This window comes from Chelonia mydas, chromosome 14, assembly GCF_015237465.2.
Source record: "Chelonia mydas isolate rCheMyd1 chromosome 14, rCheMyd1.pri.v2, whole genome shotgun sequence".
Lineage (NCBI taxonomy): Eukaryota > Metazoa > Chordata > Testudines > Cheloniidae > Chelonia > Chelonia mydas.
This window is the reverse complement of record NC_051254.2, coordinates 44279684-44298199: the sequence shown is the minus strand read 5'-3', so window position 1 is coordinate 44298199 and position 18516 is coordinate 44279684. Positions and strand designations below refer to the sequence as shown.

The window sequence follows — 18516 nt, the reverse complement described above, 5'->3', positions numbered from 1 at the left end:
GCCAGCCCCACCATACCTGCTCCCCACAGCGCCCCCTGCTGGGAGAGGCTGGAGCTGGAATAACCAGGAGCTTCTCCCCCACATCCCAGCCAGCGCCCTGCCCTCCTACTGACAGCGCCCCCTGCTGGGAGAGGCTGGGGCTGGAGTAGCTGGGAGCTGCACCCCCAGCCACAGCCCTGCCCAGCTCCCCATAGCGCCCCCTGCTGGGAGAGGCTGGGGCTAGTGTAGCTGGGTTCTGCCCCACAGCCAGCGCCCTGCCCAGGTCCCCACAGCGCCTCCTGCTGGGAGACGGCGGGACTGGAATAGCCAAGCGTTTCCCGTCCACCCCCAGCCAGTGCCATGTCCTGCTCCCCACAGCGCCCCCTGCTGGGAGAGGCTGGGGCCGAAATAGCCAGGAGCTCCCCCGCCCCAGCCAGCGCCCTGCCCTACTCCCCACAGCGCCCCCTGCTGGGAGCGGTCGGGGCTGGAGTAGCCGGGAGCTTCCCCCCTGCTTTGGGGGATGCTGGGATGAAATACCCCCCACGGTCTCTTTCCTGCACTCAATGTGAGGAGGTGGTGGGATGCGGTTGCTAGGTAACCCCATTGGAGGATGCTCCCTCCTCCCCCCCATCCGGGGCGGGGGGGGGACTGGCATGAATCGAATCCCTAGAGCGTGGCAGTGTCGTGAGCTGCAGGTGTGCTGGGGGGGCACTTGGGGCCCCTCCCCGTTTAGGGGTAGGGCATCCTCTCCCCAGTTAAGTCTGGGGAGGGGCCTGTAGCTGGTGGTGGCAGATGGGGCAGGGGAAGGGCCCGTATCTGTATCTTTTGGGGGGAGGGGTGTCTCTTCTATCTCTCTCTCTCTGCCAGGCTCCCCCCTCCCACATGCTCCCTGGGCTGTCACTTCCCAGCACGGATCTCCAGGCACACACAGATCTGATGGGACAGTCAGCCCCCCCTGTTGCGCCCACACTGTGATGCCAGGGCTGGGAGGGGGAGGGGGCTGTGCTGGGGATTTTGAGGGGATGGCGCAGGAGGTGTGGGTCTGGGGGCCCCATTGCTGAGTGGCCCCCCACCCCCACAAGTGTGGAGAAGTGCTCAGGAGCTAACAAGGACACCAGCTTTTAGGAGTGGCTAGGTCCTTGGGATACTTGGCTATTCTATGCAAATGATGTGGTGAGCTGATTTGCATTTTTGCAGGCAGGTCAGTTGAAGCGAGGAAGCATTGTGCATTTGCATATTTGCATATTATTTGCATGTTGCTAATATCCAGCTTTGTGTGGAATCCTATGGGTTCAGCACTGGAGAAAGTATCTCTGACTCTCTCTGCAACCTGACAGCCCCACACAGCGCGACTGTCTTCCAGCTGGCTGGGGGCAGGGGTCATGGGGCAGTTCTAGCTGTGCCCCAGGCAGTCCTGGGCGCTCCACGGAGCCTGCCATGAAGGCAAAGCAGGGCTGAGCCTGCCATGGCAGCCAGAGCCAAGCCCCAAGGAGTGGGGCCCTGCTGTCCAGGGGTGGCTTCAAGCTGGTGACTAAGAGGAGAATGGCTTGATCTGGCCCTGCCCCATGGCTGGGCATCTAATCCCCTCCCCCCTAGGGTCTGGGAAGAGCAGGCGCTCAGGAAATTGGGGCCTGGCCTCTGACCTAGGGCTGGGTTCCTCTGCCCTCTGGACACCCCCTGGCCCCACTCCCAGCCTTTAGCCTAATGCAAAACATGCTCTGCCAGTGCGTGCCCCACAGTGCACCTTAATCAAAACATGAGCAATCCCGGACACACTAAGGCAGGAACTGGTGTGTGAGCACACCTGGGTGCTCTTGGACTACGGGGTCAGTGCAAGGATAGTAGTTATTGCAACCTCCTCATGCTGACTTGGGCAGGATCTTGATTGTCTCCCACCCAGCATCCCTCCTCATGCACCCATTTGTTCCCAACCCTCCCTGGACCTGGCCCTCTGTCCCTGCACACACTTCTTTCCCTCCATCCTTCCCCAAGCATGCTTCTCTGCCTCCACCTCTCTATCCATCTGTCCATCCCCACACCTACCCTTCCATCCATCCCCACATGCTCCTTCCTCCAGCCCTCTATCTGCCTTGGTAAAAGGAGTGTTCAGGTTGCAAAGTCCAGTGCTGGGAGTGGGGAGACTTCCAGGATTCAGGTATCCCATGCAGCCTTCCTTCAGTCCCCCTGTGCAAATGTGTTATGAGTTTGACGTGGTCTGGAATGATGTCTTTGCACTCTATTCTCCCCTCTCATCCCACCCTGCATGAGCCACCAAGAGGATCTGACCCCACAACCTTCTAGCTCCGCAGCACAGACCTCTCCCAGGTTGCGAAACAATTAATTGGCAGCAGTAGTAGGTTATTAGCCTCTATGTGACCAGCTGCGGAGGAGGATGTAGCAGATGCTTTGCCCAAAGTTTGCACAGCGATTAACAAGATAGCAGCAGAAAGTTGGGAGCCAGGACTCCTGGGTCCTCCTCCCCAGCTGTGTGTGTGGCAGGGAGGGAGTGGGTTCTGGTGGTTAGAGCAGGGGGAGCTGGGAGCCAGGACCCCTGGGTTCTAGCCAGGGATAGAGTGGGGAGGAGTCAGGACTCATGGTGTCCTTCCCATAGGCTATGTGCTGTTCTCAGGGGGAGTCCCCCTGCACTGTGCAATGCTGCGGCAGGTACAAGGCTGAGTTCCTTAGCAAGTGCAGGGACTCCTGTGTGTGTATTTGGAGATGGAAGGGGCTGCAGAGAGGTGAGCTCAGTAGCCTGCTATGTCCCACTATGTCCACTGGATGGCACCACTGTGCTGCAAAAGCCCTTTGCACCTCTCCCTGCAAACCCATCCTGTGAGTGATCTTGGGCAGGCCATGACTCCAGACCCCGCCCACCCAGTCTGTGCTGGGGAGGGGGCAGCCTCCTGTTGGGGGCAGGAGGGTTATATGCTGCCTGTGGTGCTGGATTCCCCCAGCTCTGTTTGCTTCCCCTGAGGCTCGGGGTGACTTGTTCTCATGGGATGGTTCCTCTGCTTCTCACTGGTGTGAGGCTCCCCCGCCCCGCCCCGCCCCTCTGCTTTGGGTTATGGGGCTTCCCGCGCAGCTGCTTGCTACCATAACACACTCGGCACCCCAGAGCCCCAGCCAGGACCAGCACCCTCTTGTGCCTGGTGCCGTATGGACACGCCACCCAGACAGTCCATGGCCTGGCCTGTGCTTCCAGCTTTGCTGGCCTGCCTCTGTGCATTGGGGAGGAGGATTTTTGGCTGACAAAAGCCCTGGTGTAGACTTGGTTCTCCCAGGGTAAGGTACTTTACACCAGTGCAGCGCATTTCACTCGCCGGGCCAGAGGCAGCAGCACTGGCGGAGGTAAAATGGGAAACTGTCTAAGTGTAGACCTGGCCTAAGCCAAGATGTAGCCTGCAGCATATCCAGCTCTGGGGATTTCCCCTTGCAATATTAAAGCCTCAGAGCCTGCAGTCACGGGGTTATGGGAGAGAACTGGCTTGCATTGAATATAAATAAAACCATTTTCGAACCTGTCAGCTCCGAGCTATCACCCCACAGGTTCAGAAATAGGGTGTAACTACACCAAACCCCCAGATGTATAAAGATAGGTATATTAAGTCAATGGGGTGACTTGAGGGGCCCTGGCATGTGGGTTCTGAACCCCTGGCATTGGCAATATTAAGACCCAGTCTCCACATGAGCTCCCAGAATGAGCCCGTGGCATGATCCTTGCCTGTCTAAACAAGGAAGTGGGGAGGTGACCTTACCTCTGCGGACAGCACTGAAGAGATGTCTAGTGTCTGCATGCTTTAAAAGGATGTGGAAGAATGGGAGAGGCCACAGAACCGATCTGTAAACCTGGAGACCATACCTGATGGCGAGCGGCTAACCAGGCGTTATCTCTTCAGCTGATCGAAGGAAGACTGAGAGGTGACTTGATTGCGGGGTGTAAGGGCCGTCACATGGCGAAAATAGCTGGACTCTTTAACCTAGTGGAGAAAGGGAGAAGAATAACCACTGGCTGGAAGCTGAAGCCAGATAAATTCCAGTTGGAACTAAGGCTCAGGTTGTTTAACAGGGCGGGATTAACCCAAGGGAGGGGATGGGCTCTCCGTCTCCTGAGGGTGTCCAATTCTCTCTGGGAGATGCTGTAGCCAGACTCAGATTCTTGGGGTCAGTACAGGGATGCCGGGGCGCCATTCTCTGGCTGTGCTTGACAGGAGGTCAAACTACGTGACTGGCTGGTCCTTTCTGGACTCACTGCCTTTGAATCGGTCTGTGGCCAGTGATCCAGCCCTTGGCAAGAGTTGAGTGGGAGGGTTAGTCTGGGGTGAACTTTCTTTGCCAGGGGTGGAGGGGGAAGCCTATTCCGGCTTGGGGATGATCTATGGTTTCTCCTTCCTGGAGAAGGGTGTATCAAAGTTCTAGGTCAGGGGTTCTCAAACTGGGGGTTGGGACTCCTCAGTGGGTCATGAGGTTATTATATGGGGGGGGGGTCACAAGCTGTCAGCCTCCACCCCAAACCCTGCTTTACCTCCCCTTTTATAATGGTGTTCAATATGTAAAAAAGTGTTTTTAATTTATAAGGGGGGTTGCACGCAGAGACTTGCTATGTGAAAGGGGTCACCAGTACAAAAGTTTGAGAACCACCGTTCTAGGTGCTGTTCTGGGGTCTTCAGCATCTTCCTGTGTGGATTGTTGGTTCCGTGGGCAGAGTTATTGAAATGGGAGGGGGGGTGTCAAAACCCTGCCGCTTCAGAGCGTGAACTGACCCTGACTGGGGACTGGGAGAGAACGTCTCCTATAGTGAGGTTATCCTAGGACGGTCCTCCCTGGGGCTATGGCACCAGTTGCAATGGGGCTGGGGGCGGCTAGGCTGGGGCTAATTGGAGAGATTGGGACACCGGGCTGCGAGTGAAGAGGTGGAGAAGAAAGGGTAAGACAGAGCTCTGAGGTCTGGTCCCGCTGGGCTGGAAGTGGGGTATGGGTGGGGAGGGGAGCGGAGCCCATTTCTGAGCCCAGCCATGAGTGTGACTGTGACCTGGTCATTCCTCACCTTGGCCCAGTGGGTCAGTTTTGTCCCTGTTGCCCCACAGTGGTTGTGGGGAGCATGGTAATGAGAGAGATGTTGTGGGGGGGGGGCGGGAGGAATGGATGGAGAAATGTGCTTTGGGGTGGATGGAAATGTGCCCATGGGTGAGGAGGGCACGAGTGGTGTGGGACAGGTGTGCTTGGGATGAGATGGATGGAGGGGTGCATGCAATGAGGGAGGGACGTGTGTGGGGATGGAAGGAGGGTTCTGTCTCCCCAGGAAGACACCCCTCCCCATTGCATCATCTCTAACCCTCTTCCCCTGACCCGCCCAGATGTGCGAGGAGCCCCCATGCACCGCATGCCCTATATGCACTCTCCCTACGAACGCCCAGCCTGGAATCCACGATTCTGCATCATCTCTGGAAACCAGCTGCTTATGCTAGACGAGGACGAGGTGAGACACACAGGGATGGGACAGGATGTAAAGTCGAGGGGGAGCATGGAGCTTGCGGGAACCCCAGAGAGACCCTCCACCCAGAGCAGAGATCCCCTCCCCCTTGCCCTCCCCTCTTGAAGCACCCCCCTCCCCTCTCTCTCAAGCACAGAGCAACCCCCCCTTTCCCCTCACCCAGAGCTCTCACTTCCCTCCTGGTCCCAGACCTGCCCCAGCTGAGAGGTCTCCCTAGAATATGATGCAATGTCCCCTGCCCCTGAGCTTGGGGCAGGGCTTTTTCTGAGCCCATCTTGTGGGGAGGCTGCAGTCCTAGTGTGGGGTGCTAGGCAGCCTGCTCCCTCTTGGTCCCCTGGGATAATGCTGTGTCCCCCCCACACAGGATAAAGCCACACCTGGGACAGCCTCAGGGGTTGAGGATTGTCACTCTGTGTACTCCTGCCCTGACATTGGCAGCGGGGGGGCAATGGGGGAGGCAGGGACCTGGGAGACGGGGTGTTGGGAGTTAGAGGGGATGCCCCCATGCAACAGTAACCCCCGTCTCTCTCCTTCCCCATCTCCAGATCCACCCGTTGCTGATGAGGGAACGGCGAAGCGAACCCTGCCGGACCAAGCTGCTGCGCCGCACAGTCAGCGTCCCTGTGGAGGGGCGGCCCGAGCACGGTACGGAAGGGGGGCAGGGACTGGAGGGTTGGGGCACTGCACTGTGGGGGGCACCGGGTGGAGAAGTGGGGGTTGTGGCACTGCATGAGGTGAAGAAGTGGGGGTTGCAGTATGGGGTGGGTAGAGACTGGGACGGACTGCAGTAGGGCATGGCCAGCCAGCACCCTACAGTGATGAACCCACTTGATGCTGCAGGGACACGTGCCCCATGGCACCCAATTACAAGTAGATCCCACAGATGTTCATGACCTGCAGTGACTACTCCTCACACAGCCCCACACCCCTGGCACCCATTCCCCATGTGAATACAGAAATAAATGCCCGATACCAAACAATCCCCCAATCCTCCGTCCGTTCACGCCTCCGGGCAGAGTTCCTCTGGGCGGCGTCCACTGACTCCCTTGACGCCTTTGAGGATCAGTGGGCGCTGTCCGGGGTTCTCTGCTCAGTGTCCCCGCCCGGTTCCCTTTGTTTGACCCTTTGACCGCATTCCTGTCCCTGTTGTTCATTAGTTGTCCCCCGTAATTATTTAGTTTTCCAGGTCCTGTGGACCCCCCTCTTAGCAGTGGGTGGGGTTTGCCTGCCCACTCCCTGGGTCCCAAGAAGACCAAACAATCCCCCAGACATATGCTTGCCTTGTGATCCAACGCCAACCTGCTCTGTGGTGCCTGATTCCCAGTAGATCCCACAGAGACATGCACCCCAGGGTGTCTGCTCCCAATAGATTCTACAGCAAACATCACCTGGATCCCACAGAAATATTCACCTTGCAATGCCCAGTTCCCACGTGAACCCCCCCTCAGTGCTTGGTCCCCTGAGATCTTACAGGCACATGTGCCTCGCAGTCCCCCATTCCCACAAGATCCCACAGACATACTTCCCTAATGAGCCCCATTAGATCCCACAGCCAACATGCTCTGTGGCGTGTGATTCCCAAAGACACGCTCCCCTCTGGGCCTGGTGCCTATGAGATTCCACAGAGACAGGTGCCCCTTGGCACCTAATGACCCCAAGATCACACAGACACGTGGCTCAACTTGATCCCACCGTGATGTGCTCGGCTGCTGTTGAGCCCAACAGATCCCATAGGGGAAAATTAATTCCCTGTAGATCCTAACATGAAGCAGGCTCATAGTGCCTGAACCCCCGTCGACCCCATTCTGAAACATGAGCCATAGCACCTGACCAACAGGGAATCTCAGTGAAACATACCTCTGAGGTCCTCAGGCCTAGAAGATCCTGTGATGAAACCAACTGCGGAAAATTCACTAGAAGATCTACCAGCAGATCCTTGGTAGATCCAGTCATTCAAACACTCCACAGCAGCTGATCCACAGCAGATCTCGTAGTGAGCCACTCTTGGATTCTGAGAGGGGCATGGGGTCAGGTGCTCTGGGTCCGCCTTTACACAGTAAGGGCAGGGGCAAGTTGAATATGCAGCATCTCTTGGTCCCCACTGGGTGGAGCTCCTGCTCTCAGAACAAGGCAGTTTTGAGATGGGGCAGCTGTGCGGGGGCGGGGGTGGGGTGGGGTGGATGAGTGTCAGGTCTGTCCCTCTGTACTCACTTTAACCCTGTGCCTCCTTCCGGGTGAACCCACCCCCTCCCATGTCCCCAGGGTACGCTCCACCAGGCCTTATTGCTTCCCCCAGAAAAACTGTCCCTGCATTTTCCACCGCTGCAGGCTTTGTGTACCCATCCTAAACTCCCTGCCTGTAGGGGGAGATGGGGTGGGGTTGGAGAGGGGGAGCTCTGTATGGGGGAAGGGGCTGCTGGCTGGCATTGGGTGTGGGGAGGATTGGGGGGTCTTTTTATGAAGTATTGGGGAGGAGGTGGTGACTGGAGGGGAGGGTCTCTGTATGGGGGAAGGGGTGCTGGCCAGGGTGGGAGGGGTTGGGGGGCTCGTGGTATGGGGGGATTTGGGAGGGTGAGATTGGCTGGTGTGGGAGGGGTTGGGATGTCTCTGTATGGGGAGGGAGGAAATGGAAGGCTTCTGTGTGGGGAGGATTATGGAAGGGGATGCTGGCTGGTATGGGGGGATTGGGGTCTCCACTCCCAATTTCTGCAGCCTGCTACATTCCAGTGTGTCCCCCCCTTCCCCCCAAATGCTGTCTGGTGGCATGCCAAGGAGGCAAGAAGAACCATCCCATAATAAGCAGCTCAACTGAGTGGCAGCCACGCATGGGTGCTTGGCTACAGTTGCTAGGGGAACCCCTCTGGCAGAAATCCCGGCCTGCAGTGCTGTGAGATTCCCTGCCCCCAGGTGGCGCCGGCAGGCACCCAGCTGCAGGGTTCGCTCCCGGAACCAGGGATAGAACCGAGGAATCCTGGCTCCTAGCCCCTTTGCTCTAATCCAGTAGCCCCCACTCCCCTTCCAGAATCAGGGAGAGAACCCAGAAGTCCTGGCTCCCAGCCCCCCTGCCCTAATCCACTAGCCCCCATTCCCCTCCCAGAGCCAGGGAGAGAACCCAGAAGTCCTGGCTCCTAGCCCCCACCCCCCCTGGTTCTAACCCACTGGACCCCATGGCTCTTCAGAGCAGTGTGAGACAGGGGAATGTGGAGGAGTCAGGCTGGTGTCCTGTGTCTGCCCCCTGACTCCTCAGTTCCCCCACTCTCCATCCCAGGCTCGGGCCCCCCAGAGCCCCACGTGCACTAACATGCTCCCTCCCCCCCTTTCCTCTCAGCATTTAAAAAAAGAAATTTGTCTCCCTGAGAAGTTGGCTTAAAAGGTTTCCATGGAAACCCCAAGGAGAGATGAAGGGAGGTGACGCAGCCTCGCTGCCGTGGGGATGAAACAGCCCCGGCACCCATCCTGTGCCCCGCAGCCCGGCACCCCCTGCTGAGACTCCCCAGCCCCTCACCCCACGCTGCGCTCCCCTGGCGTGCCACAACCAGGTGCCCCTTGCTGAGTCACCCTGCACCCCGCAGCACAGCGCCCCCTATTGCACTCTCTCACTCTGCAGCCCGGCGCCCCTTGCTGAGCCCCCCCAGTGTCACGCAGCACAGCGCCCCCTATTGCTCACACGCTCACACGCTGAAGCCCGACTCCCCCTGCTGAGCCCCCCACTGACGCCCCACAGCACGACACCCCCTGCTGAGCCCCCGTGCACCCCGCAGCACAGGGCCCCCTACTGCACTCTCACTCTCTGCACCCTGGTGCCCCCTGCTGAGCCCCCTGGCACCCCACAGCCCAGCACCCCCTGCTGAGCCCCCTACTGCACTTTTACTCTCTGCAGCCCAGTGTCCCCTGCTGAGCACCCCGCAGCCTGGTGCTCCCTGCTGAGCCCCCCCAGCACCCCGCAGCACAGTGCCACCTACTGAGCCCCCCAGCAGCCCAGTGTCCCCTACTGAGCCCCCTTTCACCCCGCAGCACAGTGCCCCCTACAGCACACTCACTCTCTGCACCCGGTGCCCCCTGCTGAGCCCCCCCCAGTGCCCCACAGCCTGGCACACCCTGCTGAGCCCCACAGCACCTGCAGCACAGTGCCACCTACTGAACCCCCGACAGCCCGGTGCCCCCTGCTGAGCCCTCCAGTGCCACACAGCACAGTGCCCCCTGCTGCACTCTCCCAGTGCTGCACTGGGATCAGCACTGCCTGCCAGGGGAGAGCTCCCCCTGCTGAGCCCCCTGTGCTATGCAGCACAGAGCCCCCTACTGAGTTCTCTGCCCCCCAGAGTACAAAGCACTGACAGCTAGGGGAGAGCACCCCCACCTGGTTCTCTGCAGCACTGATGGGATCTCTCCCATCCAGCTCGTAACCCTGCTGAGCAGGGGACCCTCTAGGGCTGAGGCATCCGTGGATGGCTTGGCCCAGCTCTTTCCTCTGGGGTCGCTCATCTCTGCCAATCTCCCCTCCATTCTCAAGGCTGTTTTTCTCCTGACTCCACTCCCTGAGTCAGCATGTCCCTGCAGGCCTGTCCTACTGTCCTTCCTCCCCCCAGCATCCCCAGGCCCTGCTGCAGACGCCTGGGGCTCCTGCACACACCGGGGAGGAGCATCGCTTGGAGCAGCCATGGAGCTGCGGATTGGTGGGCGTGAGGTAGGGGAGAAGTCGGGGTGAAGGCACATGGTCAGGGATTTGAGTTCAGATGGAGGTGATAGGGTTAGGGGTGAGTCATGGGCTATGGTAGGCATTACAGGTGAGGGGCGAGGAGTTAGGGTTAAGGTTCAGGTGGGTAGGGATAGGAGTTATGGGGTAAGAGTTAAGGTAAGGTTTAAAAGCAGGGGGTTAATTTAGGGGTGAGGATTATGGACTACAGTAAGGGATTGGGGTGTATGAGTTATCTATATGGGTCTAGGCATTAGGGTTACAGATATGGCTAAGCTTGGGGGAAGGGTAAAGTTTAGGGCCCACTAGAGGTTTGGATCATGCTGTAACATCTGTTGAGTGGTTGCTAGTTAACTCAAGCTGATGAATATGATGGTGAATCCTGCTGCAGGCGCTGAACATGTGTGACCTCCGCCTCGCAGGGTCTGTGACGGGGGGCAAATGTTCCTCTCCTGGAAGATCTTTGTGGAGTGTTCACTCTAAGGCCATGTCCGTGCGGGTGAGGATGGATGGGTGTTACCTCGGCTAACTTAGGAGCAGACATTTGCAGCCTAGTTCCTGGAGTGTGTACACCAACCAGTCCTAAGAGTGTGTTTGCACAACAAAAAAGGTGTATTCTTAACTCCAGTTAGCTACACTGGGGTAAAATAACAGTGAAGACATGGCACCTTGGCTTTTAACAGGGGTTCTCAGTGTGTATTCAACCATGGCTCTCTGGCAGCTTTAACTCAAGCTGCTACACTGCCTTAAAACTTGAGCTGCCACATCCACTGTTGTTCTAACCTGGGTTAGCTAATTTAAGAACACAGCTTTTTGCAGTGTCCCTGTCCCTGGTTATCTCTGCTTGCTAACACAGATTGAAACTGCACTTATCCTGTTTGCACTAGGATTGTCACCTCTATGGAGAAAACCCCTTGTCCCTAGTTTGATATGTGTTTAAAGGCAGAGGCTTTTCCAAGGTGCTGATTGTTAGCCAACACCTGCTTACATCCCTGCTCCTAGCCTGAGCTAGGTAGATGTGGTACCTAATTTGAGTTAAATGTGCACTATTTTTCCAAGTGAAGATGCACCTGGGGCATGAGGGTGTAAGGCTGACCATGCCTTGCTCCAGCCAGCTAAAAAGTACCTGGGCCTTGTCCCCACTAGGATCTTACAGCGAGAAAACTTGATGTAAAACCACACCTTGTGTGCAGTGAAGACATGGCCTAAATGGAGTGGATTTTACACTGGGTTAATGAAACCAATGCCCCTGTGGGTGTCTGCTTCTGTGGTTTTAAACCTGGTTTATAGCAGTTTAGTTTGTGGTGCAAAACTAAACCGATGTAGGCAGTTTGAAACCGCTATTAGACTGTCCACACACACAGCAGCATGGGTTTCACTGAGCCAGTTTAAAGTAGCCTGGTAGAGTTTTGTGGGGCCTGAGGAGTTTGGAGTCGGGTTTATGGGAGGAAGGATGACAGGCTGAAGATGAGCTATCCATTATGATTAGGGTGGAGGGGGTAGGAATATGGCTGGGGTGATAAATTAGAGAGTTGGGTTATGGTTTGTGGGTGGGATTGAAGGACTGGGTCAGGATGCAGACAGAAGGTTAGGGCATATGTTGGGTAGGGTCAAGGCAGGTATGGGATCCCATTGGACTCACCCAGGGAACAGCTGGGATTTCCCTCCTGCACCTCTCCCGCTTCTACCCCCAGCCCCTCCACAGCTCTCCTGACAGCCCCCTTGTCACACCCACCCCCTCAACCTGACCCCCAAGACTCCCTGAACTTTTCCCTACTGCTGCCCCAGTTCTCCCCACCACCTGCACCCCAGGTCATTCCCACCTCTTGCCCAACTGTGTGCTCACCTTGGCTGTTCCCCATTGCCACTGCCTTCCTATATGTTATGTACCCCATTTTCCCTGCCCAGCTCCTGCCCTGCCTGCTGCACCCAAGTTCCCCACATAGGCCCTGTCCAGCTCCTCTGTCATGCTGCCCCCACCCCCAGTGCCACCTCCTGCCTGGTCCCCCTAAGCCACCCCCATCTTCCCTCCCCTGACTCCCTCCTCCAGCCCTCTGCTGTTCCTTCAGGCCGGTCCCCTAACACTCGGTGCCCCAGGATGGCTGGTGTAGCGGGTGGGGTGGAACGGATGGGTCGGGCAGGGGTGTATTTGAACATGGGGGGGGCGGGGGGAGAGTTGGTGGCTGTTGTCAATGGGGGGTGAGTGCACTCATGTGGGGGGAGGTGGCTCCTTTGGGGGCTGATGAGATGTGTGAGAGGCCCCACTTTGCCTCCTTTGAGGGCAGGGAGAGGCAGCTCCCTGGGGGGGAGAGAGAGCTCAGTGGTTTGAGCATTGGCCTGCTAAACCCAGGGTTGTGAGTTCAATCCTTGAGGGGCCATTTAGGGATCTGGGGCAAAAATTGGGGATTGGTCCTGCTTTGAGCAGGGGGTTGGACTAGATGACCTCCCGAGGTCCCTTCCAACCCTGAGATTCTATTCTATGTGAGCTGCAGGGGGAGGGTGAAAGCATGGTGGGGGGAGTACTTTCCATTAGGGAGTGAGTGGAGGATGCTGCGGGGGGGCAGGACTTTCGGGGGCGGGGAGGAGGCCAGGGGGAGGACTCTCGGGGGAGGGGCTGCACGGGGGGGGGGCAGGAGGCTGGGGGGGTGCTATGAGTGCGGGGGGGCAGGACTCTCCGTGAAGGGAGCTGCGCGGGAGGGCAGGAGGCCGGGGGGCACTATGAGCGGGAGGCGGGGGCAGGGGCAGGAGGCCGAGGGGCACTATGCGCGTGGGGGGGCAGGACTCTCTGTGACGGGGCTGCACGGGAGGGGCAGGAGGCCGGGGGGCACTATGAGCTGGGGGGGGCAGGACTCTCCATGGAGGGAGCTGCGCGGGAGGGGCAGGAGGCCGAGGGGCACTATGAGCTGGGGGGGGGCAGGACTCTCCGTGGCGGGTCTGCGCGGGAGGGGCAGGAAGCCGGGGGGCACTATGAGCGGGGGGGGGGCAGGAGACGGGGGGGCACTATGCGCGTGGGAGGGCAGGACTCTCCGTGGCAGGGCTGCACGGGGGGGGGCAGGAGGCCGGGAGGCACTATGAGCTGGGGGGGGGCAGGAGGCCGGGAGGCACTATGAGCTGGGGGGGGCAGGACTCTCCGTGGAAGGAGCTGCGCGGGAGGGGCAGGAGGCTGGGGGGCACTATGAGCTGGGGGGGGCAGGACTCTCCGTGGCGGGGCTGCGCGGGAGGGGCAGGAGGCTGAGGGGCACTATGAGCTGCGGGGGGCAGGACTCTCCGTGGCGGGTCTGCACGGGGGGGGCAGGAGGCCGGGGGGCACTATGAGCTGGGGGGGGGGGCAGGACTCTCTGTGGAGAGGGCTGCGCGGGAGGGGCAGGAGGCCGAGGGGGCACTATGCGCGTGGGGGGGCAGGAGGCCGAGGGGCACTATGAGCTGGGGGGGGCAGGACTCTCTGTGGAGAGGGCTGCGCGGGAGGGGCAGGAGGCCGGGGGGGCACTATGCCCGTGGGGGGACAGGACTCTCCGTGGCGGGTCTGCGCGGGGGGGGCAGGAGGCGGGGGGGCACTATGAGCCGGGGGGGGGCAGGAGGCCGAGGGGCACTATGCGCGTGGCGGGGCGGGACTCTCCGCGGGGGCTGCGCGCGGTGCCGGCGCGGGGGGAGCGGGCGGCCAGGGCCGGGGCGCGGGCCCCGCAGGGGTTAACCCCGCGCCGGCACGAGGCGCGGCGGCCCCGGGTTGGCGGCGGGCGAGGGAACGGCAGCGCGTCTCCTAGCAACCGCGCGGCGTGCGGGATGCTGGAGGCGAGCGCCGGCCCCGGAGCCGCCCAGCCGCGCGCGCCGCCGCCGCACCGGAGCCGCCGGGGCCCGGGCATGGGGCGCTGGGAGCGGGGCCCCGCACCGGCCGCGCGGGACATGGGGCCGGGCCGCCGCGGGGCTGCCTAGGGGCGCCGGGCCCAGGTGAGCGGCGGGCGCGGGGGCGGCGCGCGGGGGCGGCGGCAGCTGGGGCCGTGCGCGGCGCGTCCCTGTTCGGGAGGCGAGAGTGCGTGCGTGCAAGGATGTGTGTGACACACGCTGACAGGTGTGTGCACCAGCTTGTGTGCGTGCGTGCAAGGATGTCTATGACACACACTGACAGGTGTGTGCACCAGCTTGTGTGTGTGAGTGTCAGGCTGCCGTGTGTGCCAGTGTGCATCTGTGTGCAAGCTTGCATGTGTCAGTGTCAGGCTGCTGTTTGTGTCAGTGTGTGTGTGTGAGGTTGTGTGTGCCCTTGTTGGTGGCAGCGTATGGGGAGAGGGCTGCGATTGTATCTGTGTGCAAGTGAGGGGATTGTGTGATTGTGCCCGAGAGAGTGTGGCCAGGCTGCGTGTGCGCGCGACCATGTTGGCGTGTGCAAGATTGTGTAATTGTGGCTGTGGCTGTGTCAGCGTGTGCATCTGTCAGTGCGTGTGCGTGTGTGAGACTGCCAGTCAGTGTGTGCAACTTTGTGTGTGTGGGCTTGTCCCTGTGTGTGTAGGGTTCACTGTGCTTGTGTCTGGGTGTGTTTGGAGGGTTGTGTGTTCAAGTACATGCTGGTGAGTACATATTGGGTTGTGTGTGCATGCAAGTGTGTGACCATTTCAGTGTGTATGTAAAGATTGTGTCTGTGTGTGTCTCTCCCTATGGGACAGTAAAATTGGGTCTGTCTCTGTATCGCTCTGTGGGTGTATGTAGGGTTGTGTACCATTGACTGTCAGTGTGATTATGTGTGTCTCCATGTGTGATTGTGTGTCAGTAGGGTTCTCTGTGTGTGACTCTCTCCCTCTGTGAGTGCACAAGTGTGTGTGATTGTGTATCTGTGTATTTTGGCTTGTTTCTCTCCGTCTGGGGATGTGGGTGGGTGTGTGTGTGAGGCCACACTCACATCATTCACATTTCCTTTCCACTTCTGGCTTGGCTGAAGTGGCAGCTCCTACAGCTGCTGCTGCTGCGTGTGTGTCCATGTCCAGGGTATATGTGCCTGCATATAATTGTATCTTGTGTGTATAGTGTTGTGTCTCTGTTAGTGTGTGTGTATGTGTGTGAAAGAGTTCATACAGTTGTGTGTGCTTAGAGTTATGCCTCTGCTTGTGTGTCTGGGTGTAGAATGTATAGGGTTGTGGGTTGTGTCTCTGTGTGTGTGATTTGTACAGGGTTGGAGGGTTGCCTTTCTGCATAGGGGTGTGTGCCTGGTTGCGGCAGTGTGTCGGTATATAGGGTTACGGCTGTGGGGCGGGGTTGTGTAGGGTTGTGTGTGTGTGGTTGTGTATCTGAGTGTAGCTGCTGCAATGGGGCAGGGGGGCGGGCTGGAGCAGCCCACATGTCCAGAGGTGGTGCAGCCTGCCAGCCATAGGGTGGAGTTGTGGGTCCAATAGCAGCGCTGGCTGGGAGCCTGGGCTCTTCCCCAGGGCAGGTGTGGATGAGGGCGCAGGGATAGCAGCTGGTCTTGGGGGAGGAGCCTGGACAGGCCATGCCAGGGGAGCCTGGAGGGGGGAGAGCTCCCCTGGAAAGCTGGGGGGGAGGGATGCTCCTCCCTCAGGGTCAATGCTTGCCCTACTGTGCTGCAGGTAGAGGAGTGGGGGCAGGGCTCTGTAGGGGGCGCTCTTCACTGGCAGGCAGTGCTGAGCCCAGTGCTGTGGGACATGCTCTGTTCCACCCTGGAGATTCCTTAAAATTCCTGTTGCTTTTCTGTTTGGGGGTGAGCTTTTGGTTACTGTTCCAGCTGTGTGGTGGTGCTGTTCAGCATCTTTCCTGTCCCACTCCAGAGGTGTCTGCATTTTGAGGGATCCCTGTATGGCCAGCCCCTGAACCCCACCCCAGAGGCAGCTGCATGCCCATGCTGGGTATGGAGTCAGTAGCGGAATTGAGGAGGGCTGCAGGATTCTGGGCTGCCAGGCTGGTTGGCGGGGATCCAGACTGGGCAGGATGGAGTGTGGCTGCCCAGCCCATGCCCTAGGATGGGGGGCTGCCCTGTGGGGATGTTGGCACTTGTTGGGTGGGATTGGAGCTGCCCACTATGGGTCATAGGTGCTGGAACAGAGTTTCCGGAGCATGGCTCAGAGAAGGGCACTGCCCAGTCCCGGCTCAGCTGGGAAATAGTTCCCCAGACCTTCCACTCACCCCCAGTAGGATTCAGGGTTAGTGTCCCAAGCTGTCTGCTGCAGTCTCAGGCAGCTGCACTGTTTGGGGGGGTTGTCAGGCCGCATTGTGCTCCCCATGCAGCTGTCAGGGCTGCAGCCAGCGCAGGTCTGTAGTATCAACCCAGGTGAAGTGCTGAGGATGCAGTCCCTTGGGGTGTACCCTCCCTGCTGCCTCCCACCCCTCCCCACCCCAGTTCATCTCTGTGCCCTGCCTTCTGTCATGCCCCCTGCCCCACCTTGGGATTTGCTGTGCCTGCCCCACTGGGTGGCCCGAAAGCTGCTGAATGAGCCTCTGACCGGTGCTTGTGCTGTGCAGGGGCAGCGCTAAGATACCATTTCCCCAGGTCACAGAGGCTTGCACTCCTTAACTCTGCCCCTGCCTCATTAGGGTGGTGAAGAGCTCTGTGCAAAGCCAGCTGGAATCAGCCTCCTCTCCATGCAGCTGCGCGGTGCTCTGGGGGGTGAATGCTGGCCGAGGCTGCCTGCGGGGTGGCAGTGATGGGGATGCTGCCATCCCGCAGAGGTGCTCCTTAGGGCCAGGGGTCAGAGGGAAGGTGGGGAGGGACATGCGTGGCCTGGTGTGGGTGAGCAGGTTTTACCTTGTCATGCTTGTCTCCTTTCTGAGGTTATGGGGAGCCCTATCTCTGTATTGACCGGGGGAGCACGCAGCAGTTTAGGGTGCACTGGATGGGGTGGCAGAGCAAAGGGAAGCTGGGGGTCTGGAGGGAGGGGGAAGGCTTTAGGCTGGAAAATATTCCCCCCAGCTCCCCATCCTGCTACTGGCTTTATGTAGATGGATCAGACCTGGGAGTAATGGGGCTGATGTCTGTGAAGGAGAGTGCATGGTGACAGATGGAAGGGTGTGCATGGAGATAGATGGTGTTGGAGGGGTGTACGGAGATGAATGAATGGATCGGAAAATGTGTGTGAAGGAGATGCTGGATGGAGGGGTGTGCATGGAGATAGATGGTGTTGGAGGCATGTACGGGGATGAATGAACGGATAGGTAGATGTGTGTGAAGGAGAGTGAATGGTAACGGATGGAGGGTTGTGCATGGAGATAGATGGTGTTGGAGGGGTGTACGGAGATGAATGAATGGATAGGAAGATGTGTGTGAAGGAGAGTGAATGGTGACGGATGAAGGGTTGTGCATGGAGATGGGGTTGCAGGGATGAATGGATAGAATGGTGCATACAGGGATGGATAGATGTGGAAGGATGAGTGCTTAGGGCAGTGACTTGGCAGGTATGTGTGGGGAACAGGAAGTATGGTGATGGGCAGACATTTAGTGGGGGATGATGGACAATCAGGGCTCTAGCTATATCTTTGCTAGACAGATGGGGATGTATGGTGTGTTTGGAAGGGTGGATGGGGGATCTGTCTGGGGATGGACAGAGCGTGAGCCATCTCTGGGGATGGATGGTGGGGGGATTTTGGTCTCTGGGGGCAGGAGGGTCCTTGGTGGTAACGTTGTCGGAGGTGAAGGGTTAACTGGAGCAAGTGTCTCTTTGACACTAATTGTTTCCCTTTGGTTCTCATTCTGCTCACATGCTCCCGCAGCCTCCCCGCCTGCTTGTCCATCAATCGCCTGTCACTCTGTCAGGGCCGCTTCCTGATGGACACGCTCCGGTGCTGGCTGGGCTCCCTCCCAGAATACTGACCTAGTAAGGAGCAAGGGGCTAGGAGAGGCAACCCCCCACCCTGTGACTCTGCAAGGTCACAGCGCACCAGGAAAACATGCTTATAAAAGAATATTGTTGAGTTAGCACTAGATTCTGCTGCCCAAAGTCGCACCATCTCCCTCCCACAGCCCTGCTGATGTACCACAGCCCTGACAAGGGGGTCCTCCCACCTCTCAACCAGTGCCCCTTAATCCTGACCTGAGCCCCCAGCTTTCTCAACCAGGACCCCATCTGTTCTGCCCATATCCCTCAATCCTGACCCACAGCTCCCTACTGTCCCAGCCTCGGTCCCCTCCGTTCCGCTCTGCCCACATCTTTCAATCCCGACCTGCAGCCCTCTGCTATCCCAGCCTCGGTCCACTCCGCTCTGCCCATGTCCCTCTATCCCAACCCAGCCACCTGCTGTCCCAACCTGGGTCCCCTCCGCTCTGCCCACATCCCTCTATCCCAACCCAGCCACCTGCTGTCCCAACCTGGGTGCCCTCCACTCTGCCCACAGCCCTCTATCCTGACCCAGCCACCTGTTG

At 59.0% G+C, this 18516-nt stretch overlaps 1 protein-coding gene across 11 annotated transcripts in view; it reads left to right on the top strand.

Moving 5' to 3' along the window:
* SYNGAP1 (synaptic Ras GTPase activating protein 1) overlaps nucleotides 1-18516 on the top strand; it is a 49672-nt gene that overhangs the window by 3329 nt on the left and 27827 nt on the right. For 9 of the 11 annotated variants that reach the window (XR_005227714.2, XM_043528462.1, XM_037914631.2 and 6 more), the window contains exons 2-3: nucleotides 5334-5455; nucleotides 6016-6115. Coding sequence is in view for 8 of the 11 variants with exons in the window: in XM_043528462.1 (XP_043384397.1) it covers nucleotides 5334-5455; nucleotides 6016-6115 (222 nt within the window). In the remaining 3 variants the exon portion in view is untranslated. Of the gene's footprint in view, nucleotides 1-5333; nucleotides 5456-6015; nucleotides 6116-13996; nucleotides 14109-18516 lie in introns of those variants that run through there. The other 2 variants (XM_043528466.1, XM_043528465.1) reach the window with 1 other exon arrangement.